The sequence below is a fragment of the Symsagittifera roscoffensis genome, chromosome 5 (assembly GCF_963678635.1).
Source record: "Symsagittifera roscoffensis chromosome 5, txSymRosc1.1, whole genome shotgun sequence".
NCBI lineage: Eukaryota > Metazoa > Xenacoelomorpha > Acoela > Convolutidae > Symsagittifera > Symsagittifera roscoffensis.
Window position 1 is genome coordinate 17,946,334 of NC_087066.1, and position 19,602 is coordinate 17,965,935.

The 19,602-nt window shown below is 34.0% G+C and overlaps 1 protein-coding gene across 1 annotated transcript in view; it reads left to right on the plus strand.

Moving 5' to 3' along the window:
- The first annotated feature begins 13,575 nt into the window (after positions 1-13,575).
- The window catches only part of LOC134846627 (perivitellin-2 67 kDa subunit-like), a 50,118-nt gene continuing 44,091 nt past the window's right edge, over positions 13,576-19,602 (plus strand). The window contains exon 1 of the mRNA XM_063864012.1: positions 13,576-14,946. Within this exon, the coding sequence (XP_063720082.1) occupies positions 13,576-14,946 (1,371 nt within the window). The remainder of the gene's footprint in view (positions 14,947-19,602) is intronic.

Here is a 19,602-nt window from a genome sequence, read left to right on the forward strand (position 1 = left end):
ATGTTCCACGAATCGAGTCTAAAAATCGTGAACAAAAATTAACCTCTAGTCTTACTATTGCCAGTCGAGATGTTTGTAGTGGAGTTACATAAAATGTTCCATTTGTTTCTAACATGTAAACATAAAGATAAATAATGGAAAAAACATCATTTGAGAAAATTTAGTTTGCTCTTTGTGAGTTTTGATGATGAATATTTTGTTGTTTTCCATAAAAAATTTTGAAAAACCTGATTCTGTATCATTTGTTTGTTTCGGTGTGATCTTTGGTGTGATGATTGTGGTGGTAGGATTTCAAGAGTGAAAATGCCGTAATCTGAAGTAATATTGATGATGCCTGGTAGATAAATGCCGAGTAATTGTCTTCCGATTCTTACAAGGAAATTCTTGTTTACATGGACTATTTCCTTCTGGAATAAAGTTATGATTAGATTGTGACAAAATTGTACTTGTCCTCTAGCAAGATTGCATTGTGAATTTTTAACGAAGGGGAGGATAGAATAAACTAAACTTTTATGGAGTTTTTTTGTTTGTTGTTTCCTAAATTATCTCTTCAGATAAGTGTTAGAGTGATTGATGCACAATCCAAGTGTTAGACTTTTATTTCCTAAACTGTTAGTCTTAACAATTTTTTTGAGGTTATCTCAATCCTGGGGGTTAATTTGTCGTGAAAAGATTGGTTGGAGGGACAGTAAATCGATTCGTTAGAATGATTTTATACTTTCTTGAGCGGTTAAGTTAGTCCTAATGGTTTTCACGGAATCTGACTCAATAATTTTTACTTTCGGAAAAACCTTATCTTACCTAGTTGGGGTTTCGATTTGTGATCAAGGTTTGGGGAACAATAAATCAAGTAACAAGGTTCAGCTATAATCAGAACACAAGTATTTTGTTAGATACTGTTTTATTTCTTGCCAGTTTTAAGATTCGTTTTAGCTTTGGTCAATAAAATGGAGGGCTCAAGTGAAGAATGAGTAACCGAAATTCTTCGCTGTTTTAACTAATAAAAACGGTTAGTTTTTTGAAAAAAAATTCAATTAATCTTGCGTTTTTTGTAGGGGTTGGAGAATTAATCGAGGTTGGGGTAGTTAGATACTAGTTTTAAGAGGTGGGGTAAAAATTGTTTAATTGATCGAAGGAAAGAGTTGTTGATCAAATATTTAAAGTGATTTAAAAAGGAAATTAAATTTAATTTTTAAAGCTCTCAGGATGACTTTGATGATCCGCTGAAAAAAAAAATTTATTTTGAATTGAAACAACGATAAAGAATTGAACAAGAATTAAATTAAACATTATAATTTTAAGAAAGCTTGTTATTTATTTTTTAAATGAGATTAGTTTCTTGGATGATTATGAGCTATGTTTTAGAGAAAGAAACAAAGAAGCATAGTTAAAGAAATTAGAAGTACCCGAGAAGCAAGGAACTTTTTGTTTTTGATAAAACTGTTATAAATAGATTTAGTAATTAACTTTTTGGATTTTTTATTCTTTCAAATTCAAAATTTCAAGGTTTTTGATGTTTGATTCAAATAAACGACTGATCGAAATCATTTTGATATTTATACAATTATTCATTATAAATCAATGAGACATATATAGCTTGGGACTCAATCTTACTACTCCAAGTGTTGTAATTCAAATTAGTGAATGAAAATGTACTACATTGATGATTTTAACTAGAGATAATCGTTGCAGTCTGCTTTTTTGTTTCACGATGTAAAAATTCGTTCTGCTGCTCAGGTTAGGACCTGGTGTGAGATTGATTACTGCTGGAACTGATTAGACTTATTGAAACGTAGAAGGAGGCTAATTAGGTTTTGAATGTTTTCGATCTGATCGTGGTGTTTTCGAACACGTGGTGGAAAACGTGGTGTTTTCGGTCTTGTTTCTATTTTGTAATTGCTAAATGTAAAAGTGTAGAGGTCTGACCGAGACTCTTGGTTGCAGCAGATGAAATTAGGTGCGGGCTGGCTCACTCATATCGGATGAGCTACACGGAGTAATTTCGGACGGAGTAATTTCGGATGAGTTACACGGTCTGTTCGTCACGCTACCTTATTTTCGGCCAGATAGATTCGTACCACTTCCTATTCTAATACCATTCCTAATTTTCTACTTATGTCTCCTAGTTTCTATAGATCTAGTGTATCGTGGTATTTGCGGTGCTTGATATCAAGAACTGTTCTAAGAAGAGCAACTGTTTGCTAAGTTAAATTTATTCAGTTCTGGCTGAAACTATAAATAGTCTCAGCCTTACAAACTATTGCAAGTGTTAGTTATGGATCATGATTGGTTAGTTCTAAGTATTTTACAGAGATTGTTTATCAAAAATATAATAGGATATAAAAAACACTTGTTTTGAACTGGCCCAATAGTGATTTAAAATTCAGCTAATACAAATTTTTTACTGAGTGCCTTGCTTCTGCTTTGTTTGTTTTACTGTCTCTCTTAATTGCCTATTAGGTTCAGTCTGAATCACTGTCTAAACAAGTGCGTATTAAGTTCACTGTCTGGATCAGACCCGTCACCTTGTCATTCATCCTGATATATAATTATTTACTCAGTCTGGAAACCCGCTGAAAATTTTTAATCTGCTTTGTTCGAAACTGCTTTTTGCTCGACTCACTTACTAACTAGTTAGAGGCTACTTTTCAACCTAGAAAACCAAAATCTGCAAGCCTCAGGTTTTCTTATTTCGATAAAATTTCAGTTTCAATCTCATCACTTTATCAAATTTTTAAAATGAGAGTTTCGAAAAATGATGAATTTAATTGAGAAAAAAATAAGGAAGAAAAACTAGCGCTGAAAAAAGAGGCAATGAACTTTAAGATCCAACTTCTTTTGTTTGATATTGTTGTCGCCTTCTTTGCTATCAAGTTACCTGTCCTTGTTTGGTTTTCCGTTTTTCTTCTTCAAACTTTGAAACTCAAATTTTCTGAATATATTTTTGTAGTTTTTGAGAGTAGTTTCTTACAAATGGGATTCTTACAAAAAGAGCCGAACTTCTACCCAGAGTGAGAAATTCATTGTCGTAAGAAACTCTGACTCTTAGTAGTGAAGCGTTTTTTGAACTGCATACAGACTGATTTTTTATACGAGGCCATTAAAATGCCGGAAAATTATTTCTTTTTCAGAGCTCAAATCACGAACAAAAACATTGTTTTCACCCTAAAATTTGTCAAATCATAGCTTTGGAGACAAAGAAGTTACAACTGATAAAAAAATAATTGTCTTAATTCTAGAGGTTTTCTTTTAAAGCAGTTAAGGCCTTCGAAAAACGAAAAAGTTTCATTAAAAAAATCGAACTGAAAATCAGGTAATAAATGAAAACCTAAGGGTCAAAACTCAAAAAGGAAAAACAAAAACAAATTTATTGAAATTGTAAAACTTTTCAATGAATGTGAATACTATTATAAGTGTTGCCAAACTGAAAAAAAAAAACAAATAAAAACAACCAAATACAGAATATCCGAACCAGGGGAGATTTTGAAAGAAGAAAACATCAAACTCGGACACACGGAGGCAGGGGCGAGTTTAGGGGGGGGAGGGGGGGAATTTCTTCTTTTCTCAGGGATTGGACCCCATGCCGACCCAAAGGATCCCCCCTTTGATACTTTTTCAGAAATCCATTTTTGGCCGACCGACCCTAAAATTTTTCTAAAGGCGCCTTAGGCGCCAATACATACTAACTTTGAGGGGGATCGCGCGCCAAAAAAAACGCGATTTTTTTGTCAAAGTTTTTCAAAAAGTGCCCAAAAACGGCTTTTTTGACTATTTTTTTTTAATTTAGCCAACAGTGAGCTCGAAAAATCAAAGAAAAGACACAAATTTGAATTGAAATTTGAAATGCAAATTCAAAATCCGCCCCCTCCCCCTCGAGAAAATCCTAGATCCGCCCCTGCAACCAACTCTAAACTTTTTCTTAAGGCGCCGTAGGCGCCAATATATACTAACTTTGAGAAGCGCGCGCCAAAAACGCGATTTTTTTTTGTCAACATTTTCCAAAAAGTGCCCAAAAAACGGCCAAAAGAACGTCTTTTTAGAGCTTAAGGATAGCTAGGAACATCCATCGATCTATAAAAAAAGCCGCCCCCCGCCCCCACAAAATTTCCGCCGGGTTTTAAGAAGGTACTACTCAACCAGCGTTCCAGGCATTAAGACTCTGCTTTTGTGACTTTGGCCCATTTTTGGGGGTGAAAAACAAACAATAAGAGGTTTTGTCAAGGCCCGGAACAACGTCAGACAGCAGATCAGTACTGTTTGAGTCTTAAAATTGATGCAATCAAATACACAGAACTGAATCAATCTAACATCATTCTGATCAATCTAAGTTCACATTTGAAACTTGAATTGGTTGTGCAGTACTGATCATCAATCAATGCGAGTTACATTGTCAAAGTTTTAACGTATAACGACAAAAAACGAACAATAATCTAAGAGGGTTCTCAGATATACCTTATGATAGAGTTGTACGCTTTTGAAATGAAATAGGTGCTTTATAGTAAGTTTAATTTGAAACGTTTCTGGGGTGGATAAAACAAGGTTGTTCTGGGAGAACAAGTCGATATTCGAGTCTGAGGAGGAAACTGCTTCGCTCAGTTTGTTTAGCAAACACTATTTTTGGTTACTGCAACTGTTGACGTACTGCGATTTTAATCACCGATTTTTTTTCAAATCAGTTACAGATGCAATGTACGGAGACTCATGCAGTATACACTTGGAAATCATAATAATCATAATAAATTGTTTGCAAATTAGATTCCATTCATTGTAAAAGTTACTACATTTACAACCAAACAAAATCTCATTGCGAGAACGCCGTGGAACTATGCAGCCCGTTTCAGGCGCCTCTGACCCTGTTATGACTTCTGTTATTTTTTAATATCGATAGTTAATCAAGAGATAAAAAAAGATTTTATGATTTAAAAAGGAAAAAAAATTGAAGCGAAAAAGAGGAAAATTTCAGCAGTATACCTACTCCTGACGGCAAATCTTTTTTAAAAATTCTACTCAAAAATGAGTTTAAACAGTTGATAATTTCCTTGAATAAATTGTCCAAAAACTCATGGTTGAAGATTTGTAATTGATATTGTGTGCAGCTCTGAATCTTAGTTACAAAATCTGGGTAGTATTTTAGAACAAAGTTGAAAAGTTTTCTAATTCTAACTTTTACAGAAGTTTTTTGATTACCCTTTGATTGCACAGGTATCTGCCTAGCTAAAACTCTCTTAATCAAAATTGTATTCAATTTTTTTCTCAGTTACAGCTTCCTGGACAATGGCCGATATGCACTGTTTTCTCAAAACCTTACATAGTAACTTTAATAATTCATAGTTATGTAATTCCTTTACGAAGTCTATTTTGTCTCAGTTCTTCGATGCTATCGTTTCTTCTCTTAAAATAAATAAATTTTATAAGCCGTTTAATCTTAAGTTCAATTGTTTCTAATTTCGTTTTGTCTGTTGACGCATAAGCCAAACCCCCGTGCTGTAAAATGGGTTTCACAAAAGCGTTGTAAGCTTTCAATAGTTGATCTTTACCTACAACTTTCCTCAACCTGTGATACATCCCACAAAACCTCGACAATCTATTTTCGATTTTTGTATTAAGATCAGTCAAGGAAAGTTTAGAGTCATTTTGAATATCTAAGTATGGGAACGATTGTTTTTCTTTAAAAATTGTTCCATTCATTTTGACATCTGATTTACCGCTGCTCTTCTTAGATAGTACCATTGTTTTTGTTTTATCTTCATTAAAGGTCAGCTTGTTGTTTATAGCCAACTTGCTGTTTTGTCCAACGCTTCTTGGTGTTTACCGGTTAAGTCACTGTTTCTAGCTGTTGTTTTTATGACAGTGTTGTCTGCATATGAAATCAGATTGTTTTCATAATTTTGATTTAGCTCAATATCATTTATATAAATGATGAAAAGAAGCGAGCCGAGTATGGATCCCTGTGGTACTCCATAATTCACATTTTTATTTTGAGAGCGTTTGGTTTTAGTGGCAACGTATTGTTGTCAGTTTATTAAATAAGATTTTAGAAGATCAAAAACAGGTCCCCGAAAACCATATGCGTCACATTTCTCAAATAAAAGAATGTGGTCAACCGTATCAAAGGCTTTCTTGAGGTCAATGAATGTGCACTGTGTCTTCGTGGTATTAGAATCCCAATCTTGACGCATTTCTTCTATTAGGGTTATCAAAGCATCATTTGTACTCCTTTTTGATCTGAGCCCAAACTGGCAATTTCGTAGTAACTGATACTTAGTGAGATACTGGTTCATTCTGTTATATATGACTCGCTCGAAAATTTACCTACAACTGATAAAAGAGAAATTGGCCTGTAAATTGATGAATCTAGATCATTGCCTTCTTTGAAGAGAGGTTTAACTTTGGCAATTTTAAAACTGTCTGGAAACATTTGTCTATTTAAACATTTTTGTAAAAAGTTTTGTGAAAACTGGAAGCAAAACGGGACAAATTTTTTCAAGTAATAGTGATTAAGTCCATATGTAAACAAACTAAACTTGGTTTTTAGTGATTCGACTATATTTGATATTTATTTTTGCGATATATCAGTTAAAAACATTGCGTTAATTTGCTTTCTGACTCTTATCTCTTTTAATTCCTCCCCAATTTTTCTCCAATATTTGCGAAGGAGTCGTAAAACTCATCGACATTTATGTTTTTTTCTTCCTTGTCGTTGTTTTTGGTAGCACATGTTAGGTCATTATACAGACGACGGAAAAATTCTCTACTGTTGTTAATGGATTCCAATCGTAATTTGTTTTGATAAATTGCTTTTTTTTCTGACTCAGCGTTTTGCGAACTAATTTGCTTTGAGATTAAAATTTACATCTGGCTTTAGTGGTTCCAGTTTTTGAAAAAAGTTTGATAAACCATTGCTTTTTCGATGCTGCATTTTTCAATTCATTATCAACCCAGTGCTTCGAAGTTTTTCTATTTGATGTTTTTTCTGGTAAAAAAGATTCAATGTTACTTCTGAGCTTTTCATCCAACAACAAAAAAAGCTCATTGCAATTTAATTGGCTAATTTTTGTTTCAACTTCAAAGAATTTTTTTCATTTAAAGACTCATTTAGTTCTTTCAGAAAAGATTTCGATTCAAATTTGTACCATGGTCGGGTTTTGGTAATAAAAGGTTCATTTTTGCATGTTTGTGATGTTGCGTTCGGAATTACTCTATAATGATCAGTTACCGATGTTTTGAAGATGGTTACTGGTTTGTTTACATTGAAAAAAAACAGATCTATACACGACTTACTGGTCTTAGTTTCTCTGGTTGCTTGATTTCCATTTTGTAGGAAAAGGTCATTTCCATTTAATATACTTATAAGTTCAGAGAGTCGTTTACTCTTTCTTAAAACATTAAAGTTAAAGTCACCACAAAATAAATGATGTATAGATAGTGCTACTATAAAATCATCCAAAACCTTTTGTAGTATAAGGAGTGTCTGAGTTTTTACCGCGCTAGAAGGAATATAAACACACATTTTAATAGTATTTTTTGATTTTCATTTGTAATTTTGACGCTTAATAATTGAATGTTGTTACAACTTGTTCTTTTTTGTAATTTCATAATTTATTCCACATTTTATATATAAGCAGACGCCTCCTCCCCTACGCTTACGAGAACTTTCAATGAGAAGTTGATATTCGTTTATTTTGAAAATATCGAAATTCTGGTTTGGTGAAAGCCAGGTTTCGTTGCAACTTATAGTGCTAGGCAAATAATTTAATTGAGTTACGCTAACTTGAAATTCGTGGTTCTCATTTTTTCGTGATTCCTGCCAAAACATCTTGTTGATCTACATCCATGATAGATAATCCGTCAAATAAAAATTTGAAAAATAATCATAATAAATGTAACTTGGATAACAAAAATTAGGAGAGTTATTAATTGAATAAAATCAATCAGAAGAAATTTTGAAAGATTTAAACTCAATTAATTTTAATCAAATCGAACTCAGGGTTTTTAATAATCAATTACTTTATCAATGTCAAGTTTTGGGATTGTTTTTAAACGAAAGTTTTGGCCAGAAAGAGAATTCGCAAGAGTTTTTATTTTATTTCAAGTTTCATTTCAAATTTCAATTCAAATTTGTCTTTTCTTTCTCGAGGTCAACCGACTGTTCGCTCTTTCGCGTTCTTTTTTCGGAATTTACTGAAACACTCCTGAAGCCGTACTAATTTGTCCTTTGTTACCAACTGAAATTTCGAACGCTTATAATCTGCGAATAAAAATTCTCTCAAAATGGTTTGAAACTTCGGTCCGTAATTTCAGTCTGGTTCTTTTTTTGCTCTTTCAGCCGGAAAACATTATTAGTGAAACTGACTGGAAACTAACCAGTTCTTGGTTGTTGATCATTTTTTGGATATGAAACAAGGCAATTGCATGCAGAATTATTCAAATCTAATCGGATTCTACCGGCAATTTAATAACTTTTTCCTTTTGAGAACACATGCATTTTATGCAGTTGTTGAGGAAATAATTGATCATAAAAGAACATTCATAGGTCACATTAATTTTTAAAGTTTTTTTCTATCTTAAGCGTTTAAATTTTTATCTGGCCTCATTTTGTCCCAGAAAAAGCTTACATTTGATCTTTGCAAATCTGTTCCATAGAAATCTGATACACAAGCTCTCGGTCATTTGCAAGAGCGTTTGAAGACTTAATTGCACTGGAAAACATTTTTTTTCGATATTGCTATCAAGATTGAGCCATAACCCAGAGCAAATAGGCTGGTCAAATTTCCTAAAAATAACCAAAAAAAAACAACCAAAAAAAAAACCAAAAAAATAACCCTTTGAAGCCTAAATAAAAAAAATTTCTACCTCAATCCATCACTAGCAGTTTGAAACTAAGTTTTGATAAGATCAATTGCTTTTTTGAGGCAGGTCTAGGTTTAATCTAGACGAAACATCGTTTCGAGTGAGTGGAACTTGTATTTGAAAATTAGCGTCAAGTAAATTTTGCTTGCAAGCTTAGGAGTAAAAAAACATGGTTCTAAACATCTTTAATTCTCACAACTGATCGTCACACTCTTTCTTATATCTTTTCCTAAATGTCTCTATCAGATGTCAAGGTCAAAAATCTCACATTCTTCCGGGCCTCACTCGGGTTGTAGTAACCAGAATGTAAATTTTTTATGAATGTTTATTAGACATTGCCTGATTTTTACTATCAAAGACTTTTTCATCCTTGAAAGAGTTTTTAAAATAATAAACGTTTAAATAACTTAGTGAACGGGTTTTTTTCTGCCTTTTTGAATTTTGTAAAGTTTAACAGCTATAAATCTTTCTTTTTTCTGTTGCTTCTTCCACGCGGCTCCTAGTTTTTTTTTGGTGTTCGGAATCAGATACGTCCATGCATGCGTAATTTGGGTGAAGTTCTACTTGTACTCGGTGCTGTTGTGTCGCTACGTTTCAATAACCATTAAAAGTTTAAAAGTGTGCAGTACCTCATTACATCTAATAAGGCATCTCCATTCTTGCATCTCCATTCTGTATCTTTCCATTTTTTATGTTATTACTGCCACATAAACCTTTAAAGGCATTCGGAACATTCAGGGCTTCGCCCTGATACGAGCAGCCTTGTTTATCTTCGTCACAATCATAATGGGTGACTCAATTATCTTGTGGCGCAGTTTTGGTAGGTTTTAAGAGATGCTGGTTGTTTTGAGAAAGGAGAGAAACATAAGAAATTTTGTTTACAAAACAAGACAAGGATGCTCGTATCAGGGCAAAGCCCTGAAAATTCCGACTGCCTTTTAACGTTTATGGAGCAGTAATAACATAAACAACATAAAAAAATTAAATGAAATATAATCATAAAACGAAAAACTTTTCTAAAATTTGAAAATTTTTCTATGAAAATCATCACCCACCCCACACGCCATATAAAGTACAAATAAGCTTCTTTCAACCCAATTTGGAACGCTTTCTGAGACGGACTAAATCTCCGCTTACGCGTTAATAGCGCGAATTATATCGCGCGTTAATTGTCCCAAATTGGTCAAAATGGCAATCTTTAAACCCTCATAACTTTACGAAAAATAATCACAGGTGAAATATCTTTTCAAATTTAAGCTCAGGTCAACAATAGCTTTCGAATTATGTAAAAAAAAAATTCGTCAAAAATGGCTAGTTAAGAAGTCGAAATTTGTCTGAAGAAAAAAATACCCACCCTGAGCACAAATATTCCGTTACTTTCGTATCGAAAGTCGGAACAAAAAGTCATGAGAATAAAAAACCTGAGAAAAGCTTCGAAAAATATGTTTTTCCTTTTTTTTTCATTTGTGTAAACTTATGAGTGCAACAAAAGTGCTGGAGTTGTTCGATTTTTGATTTTTGGTTTTGTGCTTGGAATGACGTGATTTTTAATTTTTCAAATTTTGTTTTTTTTTTGTCCAAAATGGAAGGTTCTTTTTGTCCTAGAAGATGGAGATTATGTTGTGTTTTGTGTACCGGGGTGTAAATCAAAGGCTGGGTTAACTGAGATCTAAACACTCGAGGGAAGTGACTATACATTTTTCCAATCCATTTTATAGGGTGAGGTGCAAGATTGTAAACTTTTATATCTATCAGCTACGCTAAATGAAAAACCGAAAAACTGTGGGTAGTTATATGTTGGTGATCGTATATTACTAGTGGAAGTTTTTGAAAAAAGAAAAATTCCTGATGGTTGAAGTTTTTCTGAGCTTAAAAACACCGGCTCGTCTTGATTAAGTTTGATTCTCCACAATGGTAGGGTCTGATTTTCTAATAACGGGTTCCAGTGTATAGTGGCGCAGGTTAAATGAATTATCTCTGATTTGAGCTGATGTTGGTGACGTTTTTACTAAATCATTTGGTTTTGAGTATGGTAGTGAGTTAATGAAGGGTCTTTGATCATTTGTTACTGGTTAGGAGATATTAATTGTTATGTGTTATCCTGATATTCTTGGGGTGATTTATTGTTCCGATTTTTGAAGAAAACGGAATATTTATGCTCGGTGTGGTTTTTTTTAATCAGTCAAATTTCGCCGATCGAAACAATAACTTTCAACAAAATTTTCATATACTCCATTGAAGACATTGACTTCCTGAGTTCAAATTTCAAAAAAATATATTTTACTTTAGATTTTTCATGCGAAATTTTATGGGTTTAATTGCCAAATTGGACATATTCTGGACTAAATTATGTGCGCTTTGAAGAGTTTATCCATAATGCTGAGAGCGTAACGCAAATTATTTATTCGTGGCGATTTATGGTCCCAAATTGAATTGAGGCTAGCAAATTCGTGGTATTAGTTTCGTACCACTCAAAAATGCACACTTTGATATTATCAAAAATTATAGGTTTTCAATAATTTTCCCCAAAAATTATTCGATATGAATTAAGGGACAGTTGGAACATTCAGGGCTCTGCCCTGATATACAAGCAGTCTTGTTTGTCCATGATATCTGAACAGAAACTATCTATTTTCTGGGGCCCAGGAAACTAGACGATGAACAAATTAGACGGATGCTTCAAAAACGAAATAAGACGAATTTTTTTACAGATCTGGCATTTCGGACGAAAAAGCTATGAAAAGATAAGGGCCAAAAAACAATTTTCTGAAGAGTCAAGTTTCACAAATACAAAAAGAACAAAATGACAATACTATCAAAACAATTACTTTAAATGCACATAAAATGCCAAATCCGAATATAACAAGAGAGTTTTAAATTGAATAAATTAAGCATGATTGACATGTAAGGTTTTTATACACTGAAATTCAACTGTTGTCTGCAAGCTATTTTAATTTTCTCACGCAACTTGTCTCCCTATTTTCTATCTAAATCTCACTTATTGTAACTTAGCGGTGACTGAGACTGTTTGAAAAACAGAAGATCGGTTGCTAAATTTCCTCCAGGCCTTTTTGAATTGCTAAATTCATACAGATAGCTAGCCAAGACTTCGACAATTTCCTACCGAAATTTTTTTTCAAAAGCTATGTATTAGTAACACTCTTTATAAAAGTGCTCAAGTATTTAAATTGCTTCCCACCTGCATTCAAATCAATTTAATAAAGAATCAAATTGCTACTAATAATTTTATCATCTTTTCAACTTTCGTAACGAAAGTAACGGAGTATTTGTGCTCGGGTGGTTTTTTTTTCTTCAGACAAGTTTCGACTTTTTAATTAGCCATTTTGACAATTTTTTTATCATTTAAAAGGTATTGTTATCTTGAGCCTAAATTAAAAAAAAATTATTTTGCCTGTGATTATTTTTTGTAAAGCTATGGGGGTTTATAGATTGCCATTTTGGGACAATTAACGCGCGATACATTTCGCGCTATTAACGCGTAAGCGGAGAGTTAATCCGTCTAAGAAAGCGTTCCAAATTGGGTTGAAAGAAGCTTGTTGGTCATAATTGGTTTGTTACAAGGAGCAAAATCTAACCTTTTGTACTTTATATTGCGTGTGGGGGGATGATTTTTATAAAAAAAAAAACTTCAAATTAAATTTTTTTTTTCATTTAGTTTTATTTCATTATATTTTTTAATGTAATTACTGCTCCATAAACCTTAAAAGGCAGTCGGAACATTCAGGGCTTCGACCTGATACGAGCAATCTTGTTGTTCCCACTTTCGATACGAAAGTAACGGAATATTCGTGCTCGGGGTGAGTTTTTTTTCTTCAGACAAATTTCGACTTTTTAACTAGCCATTTTTGACGGCGTTTTCTTATACCATTCGAAGGGTATTGATGTCTTGAGCTCAAATTAGAAAAGATATTTCACCTGTGATCATTTTTCGTAAAGTTACCGGGTTTAAAGATTGCCATTTTGGCCAATTTGGGACAATTAACGCGCGATATATTTCGCGCTATTAACGCGTAAGCGGAGAGTTAATCCTTCTTAGAAATCATTCCAAATTGGTTTAAAGAAGCTTGTTTGCCCTAATTGGTTTGTTACAAGGAGCTAAATCTAATCTTTTGTACTTTATATTGCGTGTGGGGGGATGATTTTTATAAAAAAAAACTTCAAATTGATTTTTTTATTATTTTGTTTTATTTCATTATATTTTTTAATGTAGTTACTGCTCCATAAACCTTAAAAGGCAGTCGGAACATTCAGGGCTTCGACCTGATACGAGCAGTCTTAATTGAACTTAGATTATAATTTCCGATGTGCCAGGCTGTGAAATAGACATTGTTATAGAAATGGTGCAATTTTTTTTTGTTCAAGTTCAAACAAAATTTGATTCTTTGAAATTTTTTCAACATGCGACCATAGCATATGGCAGACGCGAAACTTTTTTTTCAAAAGATGAAAGTCGCATCTGTAAAAAATGAACATCGGTTGTTAACAATTAAACAAGAGAGTGAATGCTAATAAAGAGAACAAAGCAGAGGAACTCATATAAAAAGTTAGATTTCCAAATTTCTCAAACTTACCAAACTCTGAATATCTATCATTTTAAAAACTCAATCCCTTCAAAAACAATTGGCTGATGAGCAAAACATGATAACTCTGCTCACATTGATCAGTTTGCTTTCTGTGCTGCCAAAATGTCGGACAAAAGAATGTATGAACGTTCCAGCTGGACTAAACCGAATGGCAATGGGCGTTGACATAACTACCCTTGATTTGGAACCTCTGGACTTCACTGAACCCGATGGTTTTGCCGGCAGAATCATTGATTTCACTTGTGACGAAGGAAAAGTCTGGAAACACCCATACACTGGCACAACTTATCAAGTTCCAGATCAAATTGGAAGCATTGCTAGTGTGCCTGGAAGCTGGCTCAATGCAGAGACACATGTTTACAGAACTAAATCGGACGTAATCAAGAAACTTTCCGCTCGTGTAGGTATCAAGGCAAAATCTTTCTTCGGTTCTTTTTCGGGGAGTGCGAGCTATAAATCAATCCGGCGAATGATTAATGAGCAATCTCTCTGTGTGACTGACGTCTCGTCTTTTGTTTCAACTTGCCAGGCTGTGTTTTCACCGGCACAAGTTCTTGGCTTAAATCAGGACGCTATGATTCTCTACAATTTTCTTCCGAGCCAGTTTGAAGAATCACCTGAGCCTTATTACGATTTCATCAAAAATTACGGAACACACTTTCTTTTTAAAGGTGAATTCGGCGGATACATTAGCGTGATGTATCTAACAGACAGTACTTACTATTCTTCTCACACTACTAGGGATATTGAAGCTAATGCAAAAGCCTCCTTTTTTGGCTTTTTGAAATCAAAAGGTGGCTATAGCGATTCAGTTACTACAGTTGACCGCGAGTTCACTCAGTATAGCTCCACCCGAATCATTCTGCACGGAGGTAACACTGCATTACTGCAGACGGGAGATTTGCCTCAATGGGATTCGTCTGTTCCCCAGAATCCTTGGATGTTTGCTGGTTCTCTGATTCCCATATACAACTTGTTTCCCAACTCGACAAAAAGAAACTCAATGGAGAGAGCTGTACAAGCCCATCTCGACAAATCATTCATTAATGACGTCTTCTCAACACTCGAAGATGCTTCACTGAAGTATAAACAGACCGATACTAGCCTTCTACGCTCTGTAATTGAGGAAGGTGAAGCCTTACTAGATGCAGTGATACCCAACCATGAACAAGTGATTATCTTCGGAGAGAGAGCTGATCACCATTTTGTTATTCCTGATTGGTGGGCTGAGACTGAAATTTGCTTTAAGCCCAGAGATGCAACTACAAGTATGGGTAGTTGCCAAGAGAGCAGCGGCCCATTTTGCGCCCCATCTAATGCATACACCTACCGATATATTGACTATTCCTACGACTCTTTGCGATCGTGTCAAATGAGCTGGGCACTGTTTACGCCAGCATATGCAGATAATTGGTTCCAAAAAGCGGAAATTTGTTTCAAGTTTGAGACAACTGGAGATGGAAGGCAATGTGGGAATCCAGACCAGCCGTCTGTAAATTGTGCACCAATTAACTCATATACGACTGAATATCTGGATGCAACGAGTCCACTACATGGTGGTTGTCAACTTTCGTGGATGCTCAAAGTTTCCGAGCACGAAGCACCGTTTTGGTTCATGAAAACTAAGTTTTGTCTTAGTTATACAACAGGTACTAATACAGGCGCTTGTGGTGGCACTGGAAATGACAATCCGTTATGTGCTTCACCAAACAAATGGACAAAATATTACTATGATGATACCGTGAAGTACGGTTCATCGTACCGCTGGGGTTGTCAACTTAAGTGGGGTCTCTTTAATTTTCCGTACTAAAGACGCAATAATATTCAAACCATCCATTGAGCTATAATTATTTGATGAATCGTGATCATATTTTGGGTTACTTCGAGTAAAAATTAAGAGATTGGATATCTGAGATAGAACAACAGTGATGTCTTTCTTAAATAATTGGCTTTCTCTATGTGCAGTTGTGCAAAATTCTAAAGGTTGAAGTTTCAAATATCAGTTGTATAATTTCATATAAACAAAAATAATTGAGGTTTCTGCGATTCGCAGAGGATCTATGAAAGGCTATGCATCCTGTCTAAACAGTCCGTTTCTCTTATTTACCCACATTCCATTTGAATATTTTCGTATATTTTGGTGAAGTTTAAACAGGAGAAATCATAGGCAGGAACAAATCTAAGATTTTCTCGAAGAGGGTGCAAATTTTTAAAATTTTTGTTGAGCTTTATTATTATGTTTGAAACTTATCAAATTTATTTTATTTAGAGTAATTTTTCGAGGAAAATGTTTCGTTGGAACTAACAACGAAAGGCAACAGAGCCTCACTGACTTAAAACAAAACGACCAATTCAAAGATCAATGCCAACTGATCAATGCCATTCGCAGAGGATCTATGAAAGGCTATGCATCCTGTCTAAACAGTCCGTTTCTCTTATTTACCCACATTTCATTTGAATATTTTCGTATACTTTGGTGAATTTTAAACAGGAGAACTCATAAGCAGGAACAGATTTAAGATTTTCTCGAAGAGGGTGCAAATTTTTGAAATTTTTGTTGACCTTTTATATTATGTTTAAAAGTTATCAAATTTGTTTTATCTGGAGTAATTTTTCGAGGAAAATGTTTCGTTGGAGCTAACAACGAAAAACAACAGAGCCTCACTGACTTAAAACAAAACGACCACTTCAAAGATCAATGCCAACTGATCAATGCCATTCGCAGAGGATCTATGAAAGGTTATGCATCCTGTCTAAACAGTCTGTTTCTCTTATTTACCAATATTCCATTTGAATTTTTTCGTATACTTTGGTGAATTTTAAACAGGAGAACTCATAAGCAGGAACAAATTTAAGATTTTCCCGAAGAGGGTGCAAATTTTTAAAAATTTTGTTGACCTTTATTATTATGTTGAAAACTTATCAAATTTATTTATCGAGGAATTTTTCGAGGAATTGGGTAATTTTTCGAGGAAAGTGTTTCGTTGGAGGTAACAACGAAAGGCAACAGAGCCTAACTGACTTAAAACAAAACGACCACTTCAAAGATCAATGCCAACATATCAATGCCATTCGCAGAGGATCTATGAAAGGCTATGCATCCTGTCTAAACAGTCCGTTTCTCTTATTTACCACATTCCATTTGAATATTTTCGTATACTTTGGTAATTTTAAACAGGAGAACTCATAGGCAGGAACAAATCTAAGGTTTTCCCGAAGAGGGTGTAAATTTTTGAAATTTATGTTGACCTTTTATATTATGTTTAAAAGTTATCAAATTGGTTTTATCTGGAGTAACTTTTCGAGGAAAATGTTTCGTTAGAGCTAACAACAAAAAACAACAGAGCCTCACTGACTTAAAACAAAACGACCACTTCAAAGATCAATGCCAACTGATCAGTGCCATTCGCAGAGGATCTATGAAAGGTTATGCATCCTGTCTAAACAGTCTGTTTCTCTTATTTACCCATATTCCATTTGAATTTTTTCGTATACTTTGGTGAATTTTAAACAGGAGAAATCATAAGCAGGAACAAATTTAAGATTTTCTCGAAGAGGGTGCAAATTTTTAAAAATTTTGTTGACCTTTATGATTATGTTTAAAACTTATCAAATTTATTTTATTTAGAGTATTTTCGAGGAAAATGTTTCAATGGAGCTAACAACGAAAGACAACAGAGCCTCAATGACTTAAAACGAAACGACCACTTCAAAGATCAATGCCAACTGATCAATGCCATTCGTAGAGGATCTATGAGAGGCTATGCATCCTGTATAAACAGTCCGTTTCTCTTATTTACCCATATTCCATTTAAATGTTTTCGTGTACTTTGGTGAATTTTAAACAGGAGAACTCATAGGTAGGAACAAATCTAAGATTTTCTCGAAGAGGGTGCAAATTTTTAAACTTTTTGTTGACCTTTATTATTATTTTTAAAACTTATCAAATTTATTTTAGTTAGGGTAACTTTTCGAGGAAATGTTTCGTTGGAGCTAACAACGAAAGGCAACAGAGCCTAACTGACTTAAAACAAAACGACCACTTCAAAGATCAATGCCAACTGATCAATGCCATTCGCAGATGATCTATGAAAGGCTATGCATCCTGTCTAAACAGTCCGTTTCTCTTATTTACCCACATTCCATTTGAATATTTTCGTATATTTTGGTGAATTTTAAACAGGAGAACTCATAGGCGGGAACAAATCTAAGATTTTCTCGAAGAGGGTGCAAATTTTTAAAATTTTTGTTGAGCTTTATTATTATTTTTAAAACTTATCAAATTTCTTTTATTTAGAGTAATTTTTCGAGGAAAATGTTTCGTTGGAGCTAACAACGAAAGGCAACAGAGCCTCACTGACTTAAAACAAAACGACCAGTTCAAATATCAATGCCAACTGATCAATGTCATTCGCAGAGGATCTATGAAAGGTTATGCATCCTGTCTAAACAGTCCGTTTCTCTTATTTACCCATACTCCATTTAAATATTTTCGTATACTTTGGTGAGTTTTAAACAGGAGAACTTATAAGCAGGAACAAATTTAAGATTTTTTCGAAGAGGGTGCAAATTTTTAAAAATTTTGTTGACCTTTATTATTATGATTAAAACTTATCAAATTTATTTTAGTTAGGGTAACTTTTCGAGGAAAGTGTTTCGTTGGAGCTAACAACAAAAGGCAACAGAGCCTAACTGACTTAAAAAAAAGGACCGTTTCAAAGATCAATGCCAACTGATCAATGCCATTCGCAGAGGATCTATGAAAGGCTATGCATCCTGTCTAAACAGTCCGTTTCTCTTATTTACCCATATTCCATTTAAATATTTTCGTATACTTTGGTGAGTTTTAAACAAGAGAACTTATAAGCAGGAACAAATTTAAGATTTTTTCGAAGAGGGTGCAAATTTTTAAAAATTTTGTTGACCTTTATTATTATGATTAAAACTTATCAAATTTATTTTAGTTAGGGTAACTTTTCGAGGAAAGTGTTTCGTTGGAGCTAACAATAAAAGGCAACAGAGCCTAACTGACTTAAAAAAAAGGACCGTTTCAAAGATCAATGCCAACTGATCAATGCCATTCGCAGAGGATCTATGAAAGGCTATGCATCCTGTCTAAACAGTCCGTTTCTCTTATTTACCCACATTCCATTTGAATATTTTCGTATACTTTGGTGAGTTTTAAACAGGAGAACTTATAAGCAGGAACAAATTTAAGATTTTCTCGAAGAGGGTGCAAATTTTTAAAAACTTTGTTGACCTTTATTATTATGTTTAAAACTTATCAAATTTATTTTAGTTAGGGTAATTTTTCGAGGAAAGTGTTTCGTTGGAGCTAACAACGAAAGGCAACAGAGCCTAACTGACTTAAAACAAAAGGACTACTTCAAAGATCAATGTCAACATATCAATGCCAATCGCAGAGGATCTATGAAAGGCTATGCATCCTGTCTAAACAGTCCGTTTCTCTTATTTACCCACATTCCATTTGAATATTTTCGTATACTTTGGTGAATTTTAAACAGGAGAACTCATAGGCAGGAACAAATCTAAAATTTTCCCGAAGAGGGTGCAAATTTTTGAAATTTTTGTTGACCTTTTATATTATGTTTAAAAATTATCAAATTTGTTTTATCTGGAGTAATTTTTCGAGGAAAATGTTTCGTTGGAGCTAACAACGAAAAACAACAGAGCCTCACTGACTTAAAACGAAACGACCACTTCAAAGATCAATGCCAACTGATCAATGCCATTCGCAGAGGATCTATGAAAGGTTATGCATCCTGTCTAAACAGTCTGTTTCTCTTATTTACCCATATCCCATTTGAATATTTTCGTAGACTTTGGTGAATTTTAAACAGGAGAACTCATAAGCAGGAACAAATTTAAGATTTTCTCGAAGAGGGTGCAAACTTTTAAAAATTTTGTTGACCTTTATTATTATGTTTAAAACTTATCAAATTTATTTTAGTTAGGGTAATTTTTCGAGGGAAGTGTTTCGTTGGAGCTAACAACGAAAGGCAACAGAGCCTAACTGACTTAAAACAAAAGGACCACTTCAAAGATCAATGCCAACATATCAATGCCAATCGCAGAGGATCTATGAAAGGCTATGCATCCTGTCTAAACAGTCCGTTTCTCTTATTTA